Here is a 19,151-nt window from a genome sequence, read left to right on the forward strand (position 1 = left end):
TAATTGTTTTTTTTCTCATTTGACAGACAATGCCCATCACAGCAAGGACTGGATCAGGTGGAGGCTGGGAGCCCAGAGGGTGGAAGGGACCCACAGGCTTAAGCCATCACCTTCTGTTCCCAGGATATGAATTAGCAGAAAGCTAGAGTGAGAAGTGGAACCAGGACCCATAGCCAGGTGCTCAGGAAATGTGTCAGAAGCAGCTTTTAACCGCTGAACCAAATACTCCTCAAGTGGGTCTGAGAAGAAAAACTACTTATGTGAAAATAAATTTTGAAGTTTGAAATTCTCCAAAGAAACGTGTGTGAACTACCTACTTTATTTATTCATGTAAGACCTGCCACTCAGGATGGAGCCACACACATACCTGATGCGATGACCGGATCTTTCATAAGTTCCCGAGTAATGGGGCAGATAAATTCATCGGGAATTCCAGAAGAAAGGGATTTCACCTTGGTCCTGAGCTCTTCAATCTTCCTCAGCACTTTACTACGCAGCCCTAGAGATTCTGACAAGAAACCGGGGTTAGGCCTGCAGAGCTACAGGTTATCTTGACGCCAGTTAAGCTCGGACACCTACAGAGGTTCATCTATTCCACTCCCAACTCTCCCCTGTGCCTCAGCACTGTTACAGAGCACTTACTCTGCTTTGTAACACATAATCTATTGTAAAAGTCAGGAGCAGCTGGTAGAGAGCTTTTTAAAAAAAAAAAAAGATTTCCATTGGAAAGATATACAGAGAGGAGGACAGAAGATATTCCGTCCGATGATTCACTCCCCAAGTGACTGCAATGGTTGGTGCTGCGCCAATCCGAAGTCGGGAGCCAGGAGCCACTTCTTTTGTGGTCTTCCACACGGGTGCAAGGTCCCAAGGCTTTGGGCCGTCCTCGACTGCTTTCCCAGGCCACAAGCAGGAAGCTGGATGGAAAGCAGACTGCAGCAATTAGAACCGGCGCCCATATGGGATCCTGGCGCGTGCAAGGCCAGGACTTTAGCCACTAGGCCACCACGCTGGGCCCTGGAGAGCTTTTTCAAACACCTCAGATTCCAACAGTTCAAGAATTTCAAGTTGCCCAGACATGAACCCATAAAAATGAAAAGGATTATAATTGCTCAATATATAATGAAAAGTTCCCCAAAAGTGTTGTTAAACTAGTTCAGGTTAGTTACATAATATCATGCCATAATATCTTCAAATAATGAAATTAAATATACTTGCTGATTCAAGTAAAACAAAATCATAAAGCTCACCTCTGTGTGCATTTGTTTTTAGTTTTATTTGGAGGAGTTCTGGTATAATTAAGGCTAGGAAATTTAGCTGTTTACATTTTTACAACTATGTGACAGTGCTCCTTTAGGCTGGGACGTTTGGAGGTAGGACATTAGAACATTTCAGAATATGTTTCCTATTTCTCCAAAGAAGCTACACCAGGCAATGCTCCATGTCCTGGCACAGCTTCTGTCTCAGAAAACTCAAACCCACTCAGCCATCCTGTCCTCTTCCTAGCTGGAAGGCAGATCCGTTCAGATGTGGGTACAGATAACAGCTTCCTCCTAGGCTAGTTTGCCAGCCCAAAGTTAAAAGTCAGGCAAGGATGGGAGGGAGAATGTTTCTAAGTTCAGGCTTCCTCAGCTGTGTCACAAACACCAGTCACCCTCATGACAGCCAGGAGGAAAGGGGAGTCAGGCAGAAGTAGGATGGTGAGTAAGCTCTCCACCCACTTGAGGATACAGCACCCTGACAATGCAAACCTGACAAGCTGGGCCAGGTGCTGCCTGCTACTGAACAACTTTGCCTGTGGATTCTTTCCAGTATAATTCACTGAAACTAGATGTAGACTATTTGATAGTCATTAGAAACACAAAGCACAATGCCATTTCTTTATACGTTGAGTAAATTTGCAAAAATATTCGAGTCAGAGATCACCTGAGATACATTTAGAAATTGTTATCCAGATCCAAAGGAAGCTTTTTATTTTACTTATTATTTTTATTATATTTTTGACATATTGAGGGCAAAGCCCCACCCAGTCTCCCACGCGCCCCAGGTCCTGGATGTGGGGCACGCTGAAATCCTTCTCAAGTGGTTTTGATAGTTCACCAGTTATGAATCGCTGCCAATCTCACCACTCCAGGCACCATGAGGTTGTTGAAGAATCCACTGATTGACATAGTCCATCACAGAGTCCAAAGGAAGCTCTTTCTACACAAAATGCCTATTGAAGGCAGATGCCTCTGAAGTCCAGCACCTGAGGATCTGCGTGCCTGGCCAGCCTCAACTCACAAGGCAGTGAAACACTCAGAGGGTATACTGCCTCCATGATACTACATTTGACAGAGCTGCCCTTTAATGCTGTTAAAAAAAATCTGAGTGGTGGGGAAAACTGTGAGCTACCCTCTGCTGGTTCACTCTCCAAATGTCTGCAACGGCCAGTGGCTAAAGCCAGAAAGCTGGGAACCTGGAACTCAAGCCAGGTCTCGCACATGAGAGGGGCAAAAACAACTGCCTAAGCCGTATCTGCCGCCTGCTGGGATCTGCACTGCCAGGAGCCAAAGCCAGGAACCAACTCGAACATGACTCCTCTGTTTTCATTCACTTTTCTACAACTCAAGACAATTTGATTTTTGCCCAGATGGGTCTACCATAAATACCACTTTTCTAGGCCCAGGATAACATGCTCTGTCAGTCTCTACCTCTTGCCAAGACTATGAAAATGGTATTCCTCTAATATGGAATGCAGCCAGCTTAACCATCAGGCTAAACGCAACGAAGGGTGTAAGAAGTCAGGATGGACCCTGTGCTTTAGGTAAGGAGGGACCTGAAAGATTAGAACAATGAACAGAAAAGGGTTCTGGTAAGACGAGGATAGCATGTGTGCAAACTGGAGGATGAGATGTGGGACTGTCGCACTGTGTTATGCTTCCTGAACATGTGCCCAGTAACTTGCTGAACTAAAATCCTCCCCCTACCCTCCATGCATACACAGGGCTTGCCAATGAGCATGTGATTTTGGTGTAACACGCTGCTAGATATAGCCATCTTGTGGAAAGAGTTAAACTATTTATAATGAAAATATACTGCAGCATTTAATATTCTGGGAAAGGTGTGTTCTTATCACATGTGTCTGCAGTAACATTTTGAGTGCTTATTGCATTTGTAATAAAGGATACAGAAGGTCTAATTCAAAACTAGGTATTATCCTTGTCCAACTGCAAGTCCCTTACACACAGTCAGATCACTCTGCCCTCAGGGAGGTATTTACAGAACCATATGCCCAATGCTTAGCTAAAAAGAAGCATCTCCTTGAATCGGGGACTGGGAATGAATATTACAAACTCGAACACTGTATACCCGGTGTACAGGTCATGGGCAATATCTGCCTAGTAGTTACTAGAATCCCAAGAAGCCATCTGTTTCTTGATGACAAAACAAAACCAGTACCAGCCTCAGTACCTTTCTTTCCCCTTATCCAATTCTGGAGAATAACGTAATTCTAACAGCCATCCAAAGAACAACACAAAACCAAATAAAGACTCTGAAATCCCCAGAGAAACTGAAGAATGTGTTCCAAGGCGAGAGGTCGAAAATGCCAGCGCAGAGCAGCGATCTGCATCCACGAACAGGATGGAGCCCTTCCTTCTGGTGCCCTCCCTCCCACACCTGCCCTGTGTCACTGCCACCACCGCAGCTCAAGGCTGGAGACTCCAGCCTGCTCACTCAGTCACCCCACACAGCACTCCAAGAACAGAACCAGAAACTACTGGGAACAAACTGCTTTTTTCCCCTAAATGAATAGAATTTTACAAAGCAAATTTCAAAAAAGAATGATCAAGACGGGACTGCTGTAATAGGTAAAGCCACCATGCTGGATGCCGATTCAAATCCCAGCAACTCAACTTAAAATCAAGCTTTCTAATAATGTGCCTGGGAAAGCAGCAGCAGATGGTCCAATGGGTCCTCCACCCAGGTGGGGACTGGGAAGAAGCGCTTGGTTCCTGGCTCTGTCCACCGCAGGCATTTGAGGAGTGAACACCAGGTGAAAGATATACCCCTCCCCCTCTCCCCCTGCATCACTCTGTTACCTTAGCTTTCAAATAAATAACATTACATCTTTAAAAAGAAAAATTGGCGAAGAAAAATTAAGGGAGGGAAACACAAAAATATTATAGTACAGGAAAGAAAAACCCCACACTAGGTACACCAGGGGTTTTACAACAAGTGGATTTGGAGAAGGTAATGCTAAGTGCAGTCTACTTCTTTAATTTCTTTGAATCAGAACAACCTGATGGCAAACTCAAATCCCACAGACAAAACAAAGAGTCTGGGTATCCTCACCAACCTCGCACTATAGGTCAGGGTAAACCACTACTATCCACAAGATCTGGCTGACATCTGTGGAGCTGGAAGCTGCAGGACAAATGACGGCCCTCAGTCAGACAGAACTCATGGAGCAGCAGCAACCTGGGCCATGCCTGTCCAACAGAGGGAAGGGCGCAGTTCCCAGCCTGGGAGGAGTAACTGCATTTTAAAGGTGCATAAACAGAAAAATGGTGAATGTTCAATTCCTTAGTGATATGTGCAGTTACATAGTTGGGTAATATACAATCATTTAATATAGTAAAGTATTACTATGAGTTGAGACACGAAACTTTCAAAATTGAGTTTATAAAGACAGTTAAAGTATAAAGTCTCAAAAAATTGGCATCATTTTTAACTTAGAAAATGGTAAGAAATGTCTCGTTATATATGTTTGGGGGGATCACAAAAGAAAGAATGCCCCCCTTAAAAATTCTTATTCCCACATACCAATCTATGATTGACAATTACTTGAGCATTAGCATCAATACTGACATTAGGTACAACAGCTCCTTAGAACTTACCACAGCAAGTTTCTGCCATTTCATCATCTACAGCAATTCCCAATCCAATGATGCACACCAAATACTGATCATCTCAAAGCCCAGGCACAAACTGACGCCAACGCATAGATGGGCATGTGGCAGGCAGTGCACTTCTTGGCTCACCTAACTTATCTTCTACAAGCAACTTTTTTTTTTTATTTTTTTATTATTGGAAAGCTAGATATACACAGAGGAGGAGAGAAAGAGAGGAAGATCTTCCATCTGATGTTTCACTCCCCAACTGAGCCGCAACGGGCCGGTGCGCGCCAATCCGAAGGTGGGAACCAGGAACCTCTTCCAGGTCTCCCACGCGGGTGCAAGGTCCCAAGGCTTTGGGCCGTCCTCCACTGCTTTCCCAGGCCACAAGCAGGGAGCTGGATGGGAAGTGGAGCTGCCGGGAGTAGAACCGGCGTCCATATGAGATTCTGGAGCTCTCAAGGCGAGGACTTTAGCCACTGGGCCACACCGCCAGGCCCCCTTACTCTTTTTTTTTTTTTAAAGATTTATTTTATTTTTATTACAAAGTCAGATATACTGAGAGGAGGAGAGACAGAGAGGAAGTGGAGCTGCCATGATTAGAACCAGCGGCCATATGGGATCAAAGCGAGGACCTTAGCCACTAGGCCACACTGCCGAGCGCCCCCTTACTCGTTTAAACGACATGCTTTTCAGATACTAAATGTTATCGTAGCGCACAAAATTTCAAGGGCACATAAATGACTTCCAGTATCCACAGGTTTCTTGAAACTGTAATCTGGACATTCCTATGCCAATGCAGTAGTACTAGACAGAAAATTAGTTCCTATCTAAAACTGTATGTCTGTTTTACCCCCAAGGTGTTCATTAACCCAACCCAAGAAAGTGGCTGTTATCCACGGCTGCATTACCAATTCAGACATTTCAAGCCTGCACAACTTCCTTTACGGTATGCTCACTAAAGGCTCACTGGAAAAAAAAGACTTGATAGACTGTTCAATTTCTTAAAAAATACTTAATTTTAAAGTGTCAAGTGTAATATACAACTACTTTGGTCTCCAACACTCCAGTGCACTTCACTGCATACTTAATCTACTTCCTCCATAAGCTCCATGTTGAAATTAGTCACACTGACATGGGAACTGTCTTCCTAATATTTTTCAAAGGCAAAGAAAAGTAAAATAATTAGGCATTTAAAGAGGAAAATTCATTAGCATATACTTATACACTCATCTGTTTGCCTCTTGCTTTCTGAACCCAATCTTAATTTTCTATTGGTCTAATTTGCTGTTTTGAGAAAGGGTGTGCTTTTCTTGAAATGCAAGAGTAAAAAAGAAATTCATTGCAAGTAAAAAACAGTACTTAAAGAAGACTGAGGTTAGTTTTTTAAAAGAAAAACTTTAAAAAACTTCAGACAATAAGTCTTAGTCTACTTACTGATATATTCTGTGTTTAATTTGTTGAATTTATTAACTTTCCAAACTTTAAACACAAGGGCAAAGCAAAAGCCTATTACACAACATACAACATTTTTTTTTTTCACAAATACAGTGAGTGTTCAGAGTTAGCAATTAATCACCACTGAATTAAATTAAATTGTATGTAATTTTTGCTTCAGTCTGTTAATACCAAAACTTAACTAAATTTCAAAATAAAATTATTACTGCTAAACCTGAGGTTCATCTTTGGAAATCACTGAACCCATTGTGTCCTGACTACAAAAACTAAATGTAAAATTAAGCAAAGGCTAAATATAAAAAATATACTCATTTTTATTATACTAAGGTGTACAAATTTTTTCATATTAAGCACTGGTTGCATTGTGATGTATTGCAAGGAACAAACAAGAAAACATGTGATTAAAAGGCTAAATGAGGGCCCAGCATGGTAGCTTAGTGACTGAAGTCTTCTCCCTGCACATGCCAGAATCCCAAATGGGCTCTGGTTTTAATCCTGGCGGGCCCGCTTCCCATCCAACTCCCTTCTTGTGGCCTGGGAAAGCAGTGGAGGATGGCTCAAGGCCTTGAGACCCTGCACCCACGTGGGAGACCCAGAAGAGGCTCCTGGTTTTGGATTGGCTCAGCTCTAACCTTTGTGACCACTTGGGGAGTGAATCAACATATGGAAAATCTTCCTCTGTTGTCTCTCCTCCTCTCTGTTTATCTGCGGTTCCACTAAAAATAAATTTTTTGAAAAGGCTAAATTGGAGAACTTTAAAATAAAACCTTCACTATTAACTATTCTCGAGAAAAAAAACAGTAACTTATAAAGAAATGTTACTTGTGAAACAAAAGCAATCTTTTTTAAGATTTATTTTTAGTGGAAAGGCAGATTCACAGAGAGAAGGAGACACAGAAAGAAAGACCTTCCAACTTCTCGTTCATTCCCAAAGTGGCCACAATGGTAGGTGCTGAGCCGATCTGAAGCTAGGAGCTTTTTCCGGGTCTTCCATGTGAGTGCAGGGTCCCAAGGCTTCGGGCTGTCCTTTACTACTTTCCCAGACCACAAGCAGGGTGCTGGATGGGAAGTGGAACAGCCGGGATATTTACAGGCTGTCATGGTATGGGGTGCATACCGCCTTACCACCACCTTCACAAATCTCACAAAATCAACATTCTGTTAATTTCTTAAATGGCCATAAACTTGACAGATTTAAATGGACTTTAATACTATACTACACATGTCAAGGTAGTATAATGCAACATTTAAAATGACTATCTAGGGCCCAGCACGATGGCCTAGCGGCTAAAGTCCTCGCCTTGAATGTGCCAGGATCCCATATGGGCGCTGGTTCTAATCCCAGCAGCTCCACTTCCCATCCAGCTCCCTGCTTGTGGCCTGGGAAAGCAGTCGAGGACGGCCCATAGCCTTGGGACTCTGCACCCGTGTGGGAGACCTGGAAGAGGTTCCTGGTTCCCGGCTTTAGATCAGTGCAGCTCCAGCCGTTGCGGCCACTTGGGCAGTGAACCATTGGATGGAAGATCTTCCTCTCTGTCTCTCCTATCTGTAAATTTGCCTTTCCAATAAAAATAAACAAATCTTTAAAAAAACAAAACAAAAATGACTAAGCCATTTTATTGCCAACAATAAATCACAACATGGTTAGCCTCATTTCCTGAGCATATTGGTTAATGTTGGATTTTACTACAGCATATTGACAATAATGTCTGGTCATTACTTATTAGAACATGAGATGTAACTCCAAATTTGTTTTTGATAAATACGCAGTACCAAAACAAGTAAACAATTGTAAGAATAAAGACAAATTAAAAAAACAGGTGAAGATCTGAACACATTTCCCTAAAGATACATCAACAAAGATGCTTTGTGATGCTGAGCAAATACAAACCAAAACTACAATGAAATATTTTATGACTCCTAGAATTGTTATGATCAAGTTGATAGGAAAGAACAAGCATTGACAAGGAAGCAAAGAAATTGAAATTCTTACACATTAATGATGGAAATGTAAAATGGTTCTGCTACTTTGAAAAGCCATCTAGCAGGTGTTCCAGGTACTAATGATGATCATGCTTCCATTATATACTCAAAAACAGGAAAACAAGTAGTAACATTAAAACTTACACATGAACATTCATAGCAGATGTATTTAAAATAGCCTAAAGTACAAACAACCCAAATGTCTTCCAACTGGTGTACAGACCACAAAATGGAATTTAATTCAGTCATGAGAAAGACATACTGAATATACAAAAACATGGACAAACCTTGGAAGCATTATAAGGAATGAAAGAAACCAGATATAAAAGCATACATAAGATGGTATTTTAGAAATGGTATGGAAAATGTAAACCATCAGAAAGCCATGTGTCGAGGCTGGGCATTTTCATACAGTGGTTTCAGCCCGTTTATGATGCCAACATTCCTTGTAAATGCTGGTTCAAGTCCAAGCTTCCCCACTTCCAACCCAGCTTCCTGATCATGGCCTGGGAAAGCTGAAGGTGGGAGATCTAAGAAGAAGCTCCTGGCACCTGGGATTGATCTGGCCCTGGCCCTGGCCCCACCATAACATCCATTTGGCAGATGCAGGAACTGTCTTTCCCTTTATCTCTAACTCTGTCTTTCAGAAAAACAAATGTTTTTTAAAGATGAAGGAAATACTATGCATGGATTAAAAAAACAAAACTGAACCAAAACACACATATGTTCTAATTCCATTTTCAACGTACCTTCTTAAGAATTCATGCATTGTGGGCCCGGCGGCGTGGCCTGGCGGCTAAAGTCCTCCCCTTAAAGGCTCCGGGATCCCATGTGGGCACCGGTTCTGGTCCCGGCAGCTCCACTTCCCATCCAGCTCCCTGCTTGTGGCCTGGGAAGGCAGTTGAGGACGGCCCAATGCATTGGGACACTGCACCCGCGTGGGAGACCTAGAAGAGGTTCCAGGTTCCCGGCATCGGATCGGCGCGCATCGGCCCGTTGCGGCTCACTTGGGGAGTGAATCATCGGACGGAAGATCTTCCTCTCTGTCTCTCCTCCTCTGTGTATATCTGGCTGTAATATCAATAAAAATCTTAAAAAAAAAAAAAAGAATTCATGCATTGTGATTATATATATATGTCCAGAATAGGCAAATCGACAGAAACAGTAAACTAATCATTAACTGCTAGGGAGGCTAGAGAGAGGTCAGAAGACAGTCAGAACCCTGCCTTGGACTCAGAGCTGGGCCAACTGTGTGGAACCTAGCACTTGCTAAGACCCCCCCACCTTTTTTTTTTTTTTAAAGATTATTTATTTTTATTTGGAAAGTCAGATATACAGAGAGGAGGAGAGACAAAGAGGAAGAACTTCCATCAGATAGTTCACTCCCCAAGCAGCCACAACGATTGGAGCTGAGCAAAGGCCTCTATCTTGACTGGTTCTCACACACCAAGCCTCTAGAGTTGAATGGCATTGGGCAGAAGACTGCACTTGACAGGTACTGGACTCTATGAGAATAGAGACCGAGTCCTGCCTCTATTTTCAATCCAGCTTTCTGCTAACGTACATCATGGGAGGCATCAGAGCATGGCGCAAGTACCTGAATCCCTGCCACTCACATGCATGACCCAAATGAAGTTCCTGGCTTCAGGTTGGCCTACTCAGGTTGTTGTAGACATTTAGGGAATAAAATAGCAGATAGAGAATACCTCTGCTATTCTGCCTTTCAAACACATATAAATAAATGAACTAAAAATAAACCAAAATGCAATATCGGGGCCAGAGTTGCAGTGCAGTCACTTACGCTGCTACCAGCAACATCAGTATCCCAGTTCAACTCTTAACTGTTCCATTTCTGATCCAACTCCTGCTAATGTGTCTAGCAAAGCAGGAACACATGTCTGAAGTGCTTGGGCCAAGACACCATGCTAGCCTCAGAACACATTCTTTTCATCAATACATGGAACCTTCTCCAGAACAGACCATTTGATAGGCCAAAATTCTCAGCAAATTTAAAAGAACTGATATTATGCCATGCATCTTTTCAGACCACCAGGGAATGAAGCTGGAAACCAGGAAGCCAAGAATTCCAGAAAATATGCAAATACTTGGAGGTTGAACAACATGCTTCTGAATGAACAGTTGGTTTTTAGAACAAATCAAAGTGGAAACAAAAATTCTTGGAAATGAGGGAAGATGTCAACACAACATATCAAAATATGTAGGATACAGCAAAAGCAGTGCTAAGTAAATTCACTGCTATTAGTGCCTATACCAAGACATCATAAAAGTTTCAAATAAATGAGTTACCAATATATCTAAAGGATATAGAAAAACAGCAAAAAAAAAGCAGAAAAAAACTAAAATTAGAGAACAAAACTGAAACAAAAAAATGATACATATAATGGGAGAGCTGGTTCTCTGAAAAAAAAAAAGTTCACAAATTTGATATGCCATTGGCCCAACCATTAAAAAAAAGTCAATGACCCATATCAGTAAGATCAGAGATGAAAAGGGAAACAATAGATACCATGGATATGCAGTCATTAGGAAAGACTACTAACTATAAGCCAATGAACTGGAAAATCTAGAAGAAATGTATAAATTTCTAGACACATACAATTTACCAAATCTGAATCATGAGAACAACAAAAACCTAAATAGACCAATAACTAGGGCAGAGACTGAATCAGTAATAAAAACTCCCAACAAAGAAAAGTTCAGGGATGACTTGAACTCTACCAAACCTGTCAGAAACTAGGAACCTTCACAAATGATTCAACACAATAGAAAGGGAGGCAACCCTCCCAAATTCCTTTAATGAGGCCAACATATCCTTAATTCCTAAACCAGAACAACAAAGAGAGAGGCTATATACCAATTTCCATGATGAATGCAGATGCAAAAACTCTCAACAAAACACTAGCCAGTATTTATCCCTGGCATGCAGGATGGTCCAGCATATGCAAAATAATAAATTTTATTCACTACATCATCAAACTGAAAAATAAAAATCACATGATTATTTCAACAGACTGAGAAAGCATTTGATAAAATCTAATATTCTTTCATGCTAAAAACAATATCAGGGATAAAATAATCATTTCCTCAACACAATCAAGGCAATACATGAAAAAATGCAATGCCAACATCATACTGAATGGGAAAAAGCTAAAAATGTTTCCAGTAAGATCTGGAACCACACAAGGATACCTACTCTCACCACTGCTACTCAACACAGTACTGGAGGTACTAAGCAGAACTACTAGGCAAGAAAAAGAAATCACAGAAATAGAACAGAGAACATCATAATCTATATAGGGGAACAAAGACTCAGCTAACAGACTACTGAAATTCCTAACAGGACACAAAATCAATGTCAATCAATGGCCTTGATATATACAAACAATTCCATGGCTAAGAAAGTTTGCAAAATAAGTCTAATTCACAAGAGCAGCAAAACAAAAAGCACCTCAATACCCAATAAAATTAATCAAGGTTGTGAGGGATCTTTATGATGAAAACTATAAATCATTGGGTCCAGTATGATGGTTCAATTGGCTATCCCTCCCCCTGGAAAACACTAGCATTGCGTATGGACGCCAGTTCTAATCCCGGCTGCCCACTTCCCATCCAGCTCCCTGCTTGTGGCCTGGGAAAGCAGCAGAGGATGGCCCAAAGCTTTGGGATCCTAAACCCACATGGAAGACCCGGAAGAAGCTCCTGGCTTTGGATCAGCTTCAGATTGGCTCAAAACCAGCCATTGTGGCTATTTGGGAGCTGATGAAAGATCTTTCTCTGCATATCTCCTCCTCTGTGTAAATCTGCCTTTTCAAATATATATACAAAATAAATCTTAGAAAAAAACCCCTACAAACCATTCAAGAAATAGATGACCAAATCATGGAAAAATCTGCCATGTTTGTGGACTGGTAGAATCAACATCAACATCATCAAAATATGCATACTACTGAAAGTAATCTAGTTCAATGAGAGCCCAATCAAAATTCCACTGACATTTTTCTCAGAGCTACAAAAAATGATGGTAAAATTCATATGGAAACAAAAGAAATCCCAAATAGCCAAAGCAATCCTATACCTATACAATTAAAAAAAAAAAAGAACTATCAGAATGCCAGATTTCAAAACATACTACAGGGCAGCAGTAATCATAACAGCCCAGGACAAAAGCTGGCAAAAAAAAAAACAGAACTGAAGATGAATATGTTGAACAGAATAGAAATCCCATAAAATAACCTAAACACGTATAATCAAACAACCTGAAATCAACGCAGGGAGAAAAGATAATCTCTTAAATGGTGCTGGGAAAATTGGATATATGCTTGCAGAAGTAACAGGACCCTTACCCTTTAACTTCACATAAAAACCAACTCTAAATCGATCAAGGATGTAAACCTATGACCTGACACCATCAAATTACTAAAGGAAAACATCGGGAACTCCCTGGAAGGCAGCCATAGGAAAAGACTTCCTAAAGGAGACCCCAAAAATAAACAAATGGGATTATATCAAGCTAAGAAGTTTATGTACTGCAAGGGAAACAGTCAATAAAGAGACCACCAACAGAATAGGAGAAAATATTCACACATTACACAACGAAGGGAGGACTAATACACAGGAATAACTATTATATTCCATGAACTAATCTCTAGAAACTTCACAGCAAAACAATCAACCCAATAAATAAATCGGTAAAGGATATGTGTTAGCTGTTCTGCAACAATGGACTTGATGCACAGAGCCTGAGATTAACATGTGTGGACTCTGACCGATGATCAATAGCAGAAGTTTATTAGTGGCAACAGACTTTAACAGCCTGAGAGTCACATAGGATAAGGGAGGAAGTGCAGAACCCATCAATTGTTTCCACACTCTTGTTTGGAACTCTTTCGTTTAGTATATCCCACCAAGTGTTCTCATACAAATGCTATCCATTCAGTTGTTCTCATACAAATGCTATCCATTTAGTTATACAAATAGTATACAATCAGTTGTTCTCATACAAATGTTATCCTATCAATTGTAATCCTATGCTTGCTGTCCTTCTAGAATCACAATGTCCTTCTACAGATATGCACAAATCTTTTTATCAAACAATAAAATTTCAAGGGCTAATAGTCATGAGAAAAATGTTCAGCCAGGTTCTCTAGCAGTCAGCAAAGTGCAAATAAAAAGTGTAATGTGGCTCCACCTAATGCTGGTGAGAATGGCTTATGTTTACAAATCAGCAATAACTGCTGGTGAGAATCTGGGTGCGAATGCCAACCAGAGCAACCATTATGGAAATCAGCATGGAGATACCTCAGTCAGCTGATAACAGAAACACCATATGACCCAGCCATCCCACTCCTGGGAATGTATCCAAATGAAATGAAACTGCATACAAGAGAAGCATCTGCAACCCCATCTTTAACAACAGTATAATTCATAGTAGCTAAGACATGGAAATAACCCAGAAGCCCAAAAAGAGATGAATGGATAAAGAACATGGTATGTTCACTCCATGAAATACTACTGAGCCACAGTGCAACAGAATGAACTCAGCTTGAAACCATTATGCTTAAACTAAGTCAGTCCCAAAAAAGAGAAATATCGTTATGTTCTGCCAATATAACAACTAATACACAGAACACACACACAAATACTATGAACCCCACTAGGGAGATTAGCATACTAGGAAGTAACAGATGTATGCAGAATGCATCTTTACTCCTCAATAACAGTAGGGCTCCCATTATTAGTTTTAATTATACTTTTACATTATGTGTCTTTATTTTCTTCCTTTTCTCACACTTGTCACATCATGATACATTTATATAACAGAAAGTTAAGCCTGTTTCAATGAAATGAATGACTGTGCCATTGTAATAACCTGGACACCAATAATAGCAGGGGGAAATAGAGAAAAGGGAGGGGTAGGAGGAGGGAGATGATCCACTACGCATATAAATCAATACTGGGTGAAAAACAATACTAACAATAAAGAGCAAGCAAGCACTAGTAAGGACAATGGGACACTAGAACCCTCCTCCGTCGCTGGCAGAACTGTAAAGTAACTCAGCTACCTTGGAAGACAAAGTATTGTCTGGATATTCCTCAAATTATTATGCATGGAATTATATGACCAACCAATTCCAACCCTAATTATATATACACATGAAAACTGAAAATAGATGCCCACACAAAAATCTGTGCATAACTGTTCAAGCCAGTGTTCATAAGAGCAAAAAATCAAAACACAAATCCCATCAACTAGTGAATAAATAAGTGATAAACTTCTACAGTGGGATTTTAATCCCAAATGGGAATGAAGCACTAAAGTATGTCCAACATGAATGAATCTCAAAAACATGCTAGGGGGCCAGGCGTGGTGGCCTACCAGCTAAAGTCCTTGCCTTCAATGCGCCAGGATCCCATATGGTGCCAATTCTAATCCCGGTGGCCCCACTTCCCATCCAGCTCCTAGCTTGTGGCCAGGGAAAGCAGTCAAGGATGGCCCAATGGTTTGGGACCCTGCACCCGTGTGGGAGACCCAGAAGAGGCTCCTGACTCCTGGCTACGAATTGGCTCGGAAGATCTTCCTGTCTCTCCTCTCTGTGTATCTACTTTGCAAAATAAATAAATAAATAAATAAATCTTTAAAAAAACACATGCTAGATAAAAGAAGCTAGACCTGATCAGCCATATAGCGTCGTTTTCATATGTGTGAAATGTCAACAGTAGGCAAACAGGTAGAGACAAACGGTAGATTAGCAATTCCAAGGCCAGAGAGCAAAGAGAACAATCAGTGACTGCTAAACTGTAGGGTATTCTTCCAAGGTGCTAAATGCGTTCTAAAATTAGATAAATTTTATGGGCTATGAATTATATTTCAATTTGTTTTGTAAACTACAATTATGGGGTGGGCTTAGTTACCCAAGGAAATGCTATATAACATTTCCTTTTCCCTAACCTAATAAAAAATATACATTCCTTTTACATAAGTGTATACACCAGAGTAATTCCAATGCTAGAATATTAAGAAACTGTGAAGAGAACTAAAGCAGCCTCAGATTATAAAGTCATTAAAAAAAAACCCACTATTTTCTGCTAAACTTACCAATTTTCAAATCATCAGCCAGGCTTTCTTTGGTAAGATTCAACAGCTCCTTTCCATCAATGTTATTCATCTTGAAAATATCAACAAGGTCTTTCAGGCCCTGTGCACAAAGCCAGGAGGAGACATCCTCTTCTGACCAATCTTCAACAAACTGCTTAGGTTGCTCCTCCAGGCTCCTTGCTTAACAAGCAACACACAAAAAAGCCAAATGAAATAATATCAAACAAAAAGCATTTCTTTTGTAAACATTTTTATTCTAAAGTAGATAAAATCTCCCTAAATTTGAGTTTTACCATCTTAACTTCCTTCTAAGATATTAGTAAGATAATTATTAAGATGACATTGCGAACAGTATTACTTAATAGTATCCCTTTAACAGCACAGTAAATGCTACTCTTTCGAAACTTTTTTATTATATAAAATTTATGTCAGTAAAAATATTCTATTTTCTCTGTCATCTGTATAGCAGCCTCACAATTTGGTTAATTACAAGTGATACAAATAAAACTCCTAAATTATGCACAAATGTTGCTAGAGAGGATTGAAAACAAAAACAAAAATACAACTGCAGCTTCTTCTCTGTCCTCAAGACATATTTAACTAAAAAAAAGAAAAATAATTCAAACAGCCTGCAGCACCATGAGCCTTGTGAGACAAACATGCACCCCAAGCATTTATCAACGACTATCAGAGGCCAACTACTTTGAACATGAGCTTCTCAACAATGTTTGTGTTGCATTACATATGAATGCAGTCTTCATACTGAGAAAAAAGTAATGTCAGTTATGTGTATGAAGACTTACTGAATATGAAGAGCGGGGCTGAGATGGATTAAGTATGATATCCTTACTGACCTTGGCCAAGTGTTTCCAGGTCAAACTGCCAGATGTTCACAGTTTTGTCCATTGAACCAGTAGCAAGTAAGAGGGTATCAGGCGCAAAGGCACAAGTGGTGACATATCTAGTTATTAAAAACAACTATTACTTATCTTCTAATTTTTAAACTAGCCAATCATTAGAATAAAGGGGATTAAGTTCAGACCTGCTATGTTGAGTCAACGTGTGAAGAATACTCTCAGTATTCTGAAAAACAATGAAAAAAACTCCACATTGACTCAAACAAGAGTAACATTAATGATCAAAACTCACTTGACATGAATGGTTTATATGCTGTATTTATTCTAATTTATTATTTGTAACAAACTATTCAATGAAAAGAAAATGGCATCTATTGTAATATTTCTAGGTACTTTGCTTTTTCATTATCTGCATACTGCTACTCATACCTTTTTACAAATTCTGTGGATAGTCACTACTGTGGATAAAAAAGCATTATGAATGAACTATTTTTATTGCACCAAGTATGTTGAAATTCCTAACATAAGGCTGTGCACAGGATGTAAAACACTACTTGATACATACCAAACGATTTAATTTTAAACTTGTCAAAAACACACAGGGCATGGCAGTAAGTTCATGAAAAGGGTGCCACGGAAATCATAAGCTGGATTAAGTCCATTTCATTAAAGAAACTAATGATAGAAACTTTACAAAAATTCCTTGAGTTTTATATATACACTGGTTCTTGGTACCTACTGAGTTGTTTGAATTTATATACACACATATATCAAACAAAGCTACAAATATAAACTAAAAAGCACAAACACATACTATATAATAAATATACCCAATATTGGCATTATGTGTATTTAACTACACCTCACTCTATTAAGAACATTTCATAAGTATAACTACTTCTGTGAATGTAAAATATGATGAAAAGGTCAAGAGAAATATTAAAGATATATTTCATAAAATTAGATTGTATTACCTACTGGATCCTGTTACATTTTGATGATTTATAACTCCATTTGCAAGCATAGTTATAAACTGAATTGCATTACTATATGGCTCCACTCAACACTCATTTCTCTTGGTAAATACTACTCCTGTTATCAGGCATTCACTTTCTGCAAACTCAGGCAACTTGATTTTTGCCCACATGGATTCACCAGAAAATAGTGTTTTTCTAGGCCCAGGATAACTTATTCTTTCTTATGCCAGTCTCTAACCTCTAAAATTCCATGAATTGTGATCCACTTTCAACCATACTCTCTGAAAACAGACATAAACCTTCACAAACATTTAATAAATGACTGCATCTATTTTTTGGATTCTGGTGCTCAACCAATCTTCCTCTTCTAGATTCATATTCAAAATACACCCATCTAAAAATTATTACTTAATAATAATTCCAAAGAAGTATTTATTTGCATATCAACTTTAACACTTACAAAAATATATATTTTATACATTTTGGCACACTAAAAAGAAGACATATGTTTTTATATTATGTCTACCTAAATTTAAAATATTCTAAAAATAGTTTATGTAAGTCACATAGAAGATTTTGAAATACTTACAATATCATATACTATGACAGACTTATCCACTGATCTTTGAAAGAGAAAAGAAAATAAGTGAGAAATTCCATAAAGAAATTATACTACTTATTTAGATAATATTTTTCTAGCATTTCAGTATCCTTTTTAGAAAACACTGAAATAGTGAAATAAAAATACTGAGAAAGTCTGTTACAGTTCACCTGTAATAAATTTGAGTTAGGCAATCTACATGATACATTAAATTTATCAAAAAACTATTTAAAACAACAGCATATGCTATTTATACTACATGGGCGTAAACAGTACCGGCATCTATGATACATAATTATGATACAATTTCATATCAAGTTAGCAACAAAGAAGCAGTACAAGGAAAAGCTATTACTTGTTATGTTACATGGTTTTATTTCTCATAACACTTTGCTTGAAGGATACAGCTATGCCTTCACTACTTCTCAATTATTGTATGTCTTGACCATGACCATTAATACAAATTATAGTTATAAACTTAATGTTGACTGCATGGCTTCCTTTAATGTACAAACACTAAAAGCTGTCTGCTGAAGTTAATCTTACAAGGAAAAAAAATCATCTTGCAAAGAAAATATAACAGCATTTAATTTAAAACACCAGATAAATATAAAATTATCTGCTGCTTTCCCAATCTTTGAAATAGTCTTTTTGCTATCTTGATGTTGATGGTGAAAATAGTAATGATAAATCAGTAATACAAATGCAAACACTCTCTAAATAATATCTGTACTATCACTACAAGGTAGGTAACTAGAGTGACACCAATCAGAAGGCATGAAATTCATTCCATGCTCAGTAGGTCATCCAACATTCATCATATAAAAATGGCTATAAAATCAATGCCATAAGTTCAGAATAGTAATTATACTTTAAGAATTTAAATGCAGAGACCAACGTGGCATAGTGGGGAAAGGCACCACCTAGGACTTGGCATCCATACTGGCGACAGTCCATGTGCTGGCTACTTATAAAGGAGCTCCTGGATATTGGCCTGGGGAAAGCAGTGGAGAACAGCTCTAACGTTGGGGCCCACCCCACTCATTTAGGAAGCCCAGGAAGAAGCTCCTGGGTCCCGACATTGGCCTTGGTCAACCTGGGACATTTGGCCATCTGAGCAGAAAAATCAGCAGATGGAAGATCTGTTTTCCCCTCCATCAATCAAATAAATAAATAAAAGTCTTTTGTTTAAAAAAGTTCAAATGTAGAATAATATATAAAATAGGATGCAATACATTCTGAATTTTTAAAGTTACAGCCTTAAACATTCTGTCCAAAATA

At 39.2% G+C, this 19,151-nt stretch overlaps 1 protein-coding gene across 2 annotated transcripts in view; it reads right to left on the reverse strand.

Moving 5' to 3' along the window:
• The window catches only part of WDSUB1 (WD repeat, sterile alpha motif and U-box domain containing 1), a 50,042-nt gene that overhangs the window by 9,910 nt on the left and 20,981 nt on the right, over nt 1-19,151 (reverse strand). The window contains exons 6-10 of one of the 2 annotated variants that reach the window (XM_058664545.1): nt 17,859-17,892; nt 16,478-16,518; nt 16,290-16,396; nt 15,436-15,615; nt 368-499 (exon numbers count right to left, since the gene is read on the reverse strand). In XM_058664545.1, the coding sequence (XP_058520528.1) occupies nt 368-499; nt 15,436-15,615; nt 16,290-16,396; nt 16,478-16,518; nt 17,859-17,892 (494 nt within the window). Of the gene's footprint in view, nt 1-367; nt 509-15,435; nt 15,616-16,289; nt 16,397-16,477; nt 16,519-17,858; nt 17,893-19,151 lie in introns of both variants that reach the window. The other variant, XM_004577140.3, reaches the window with a different exon arrangement.

The sequence above is a fragment of the Ochotona princeps genome, chromosome 5, assembly GCF_030435755.1.
Source record: "Ochotona princeps isolate mOchPri1 chromosome 5, mOchPri1.hap1, whole genome shotgun sequence".
In the NCBI taxonomy this organism is placed as follows: Eukaryota; Metazoa; Chordata; class Mammalia; order Lagomorpha; family Ochotonidae; genus Ochotona; species Ochotona princeps.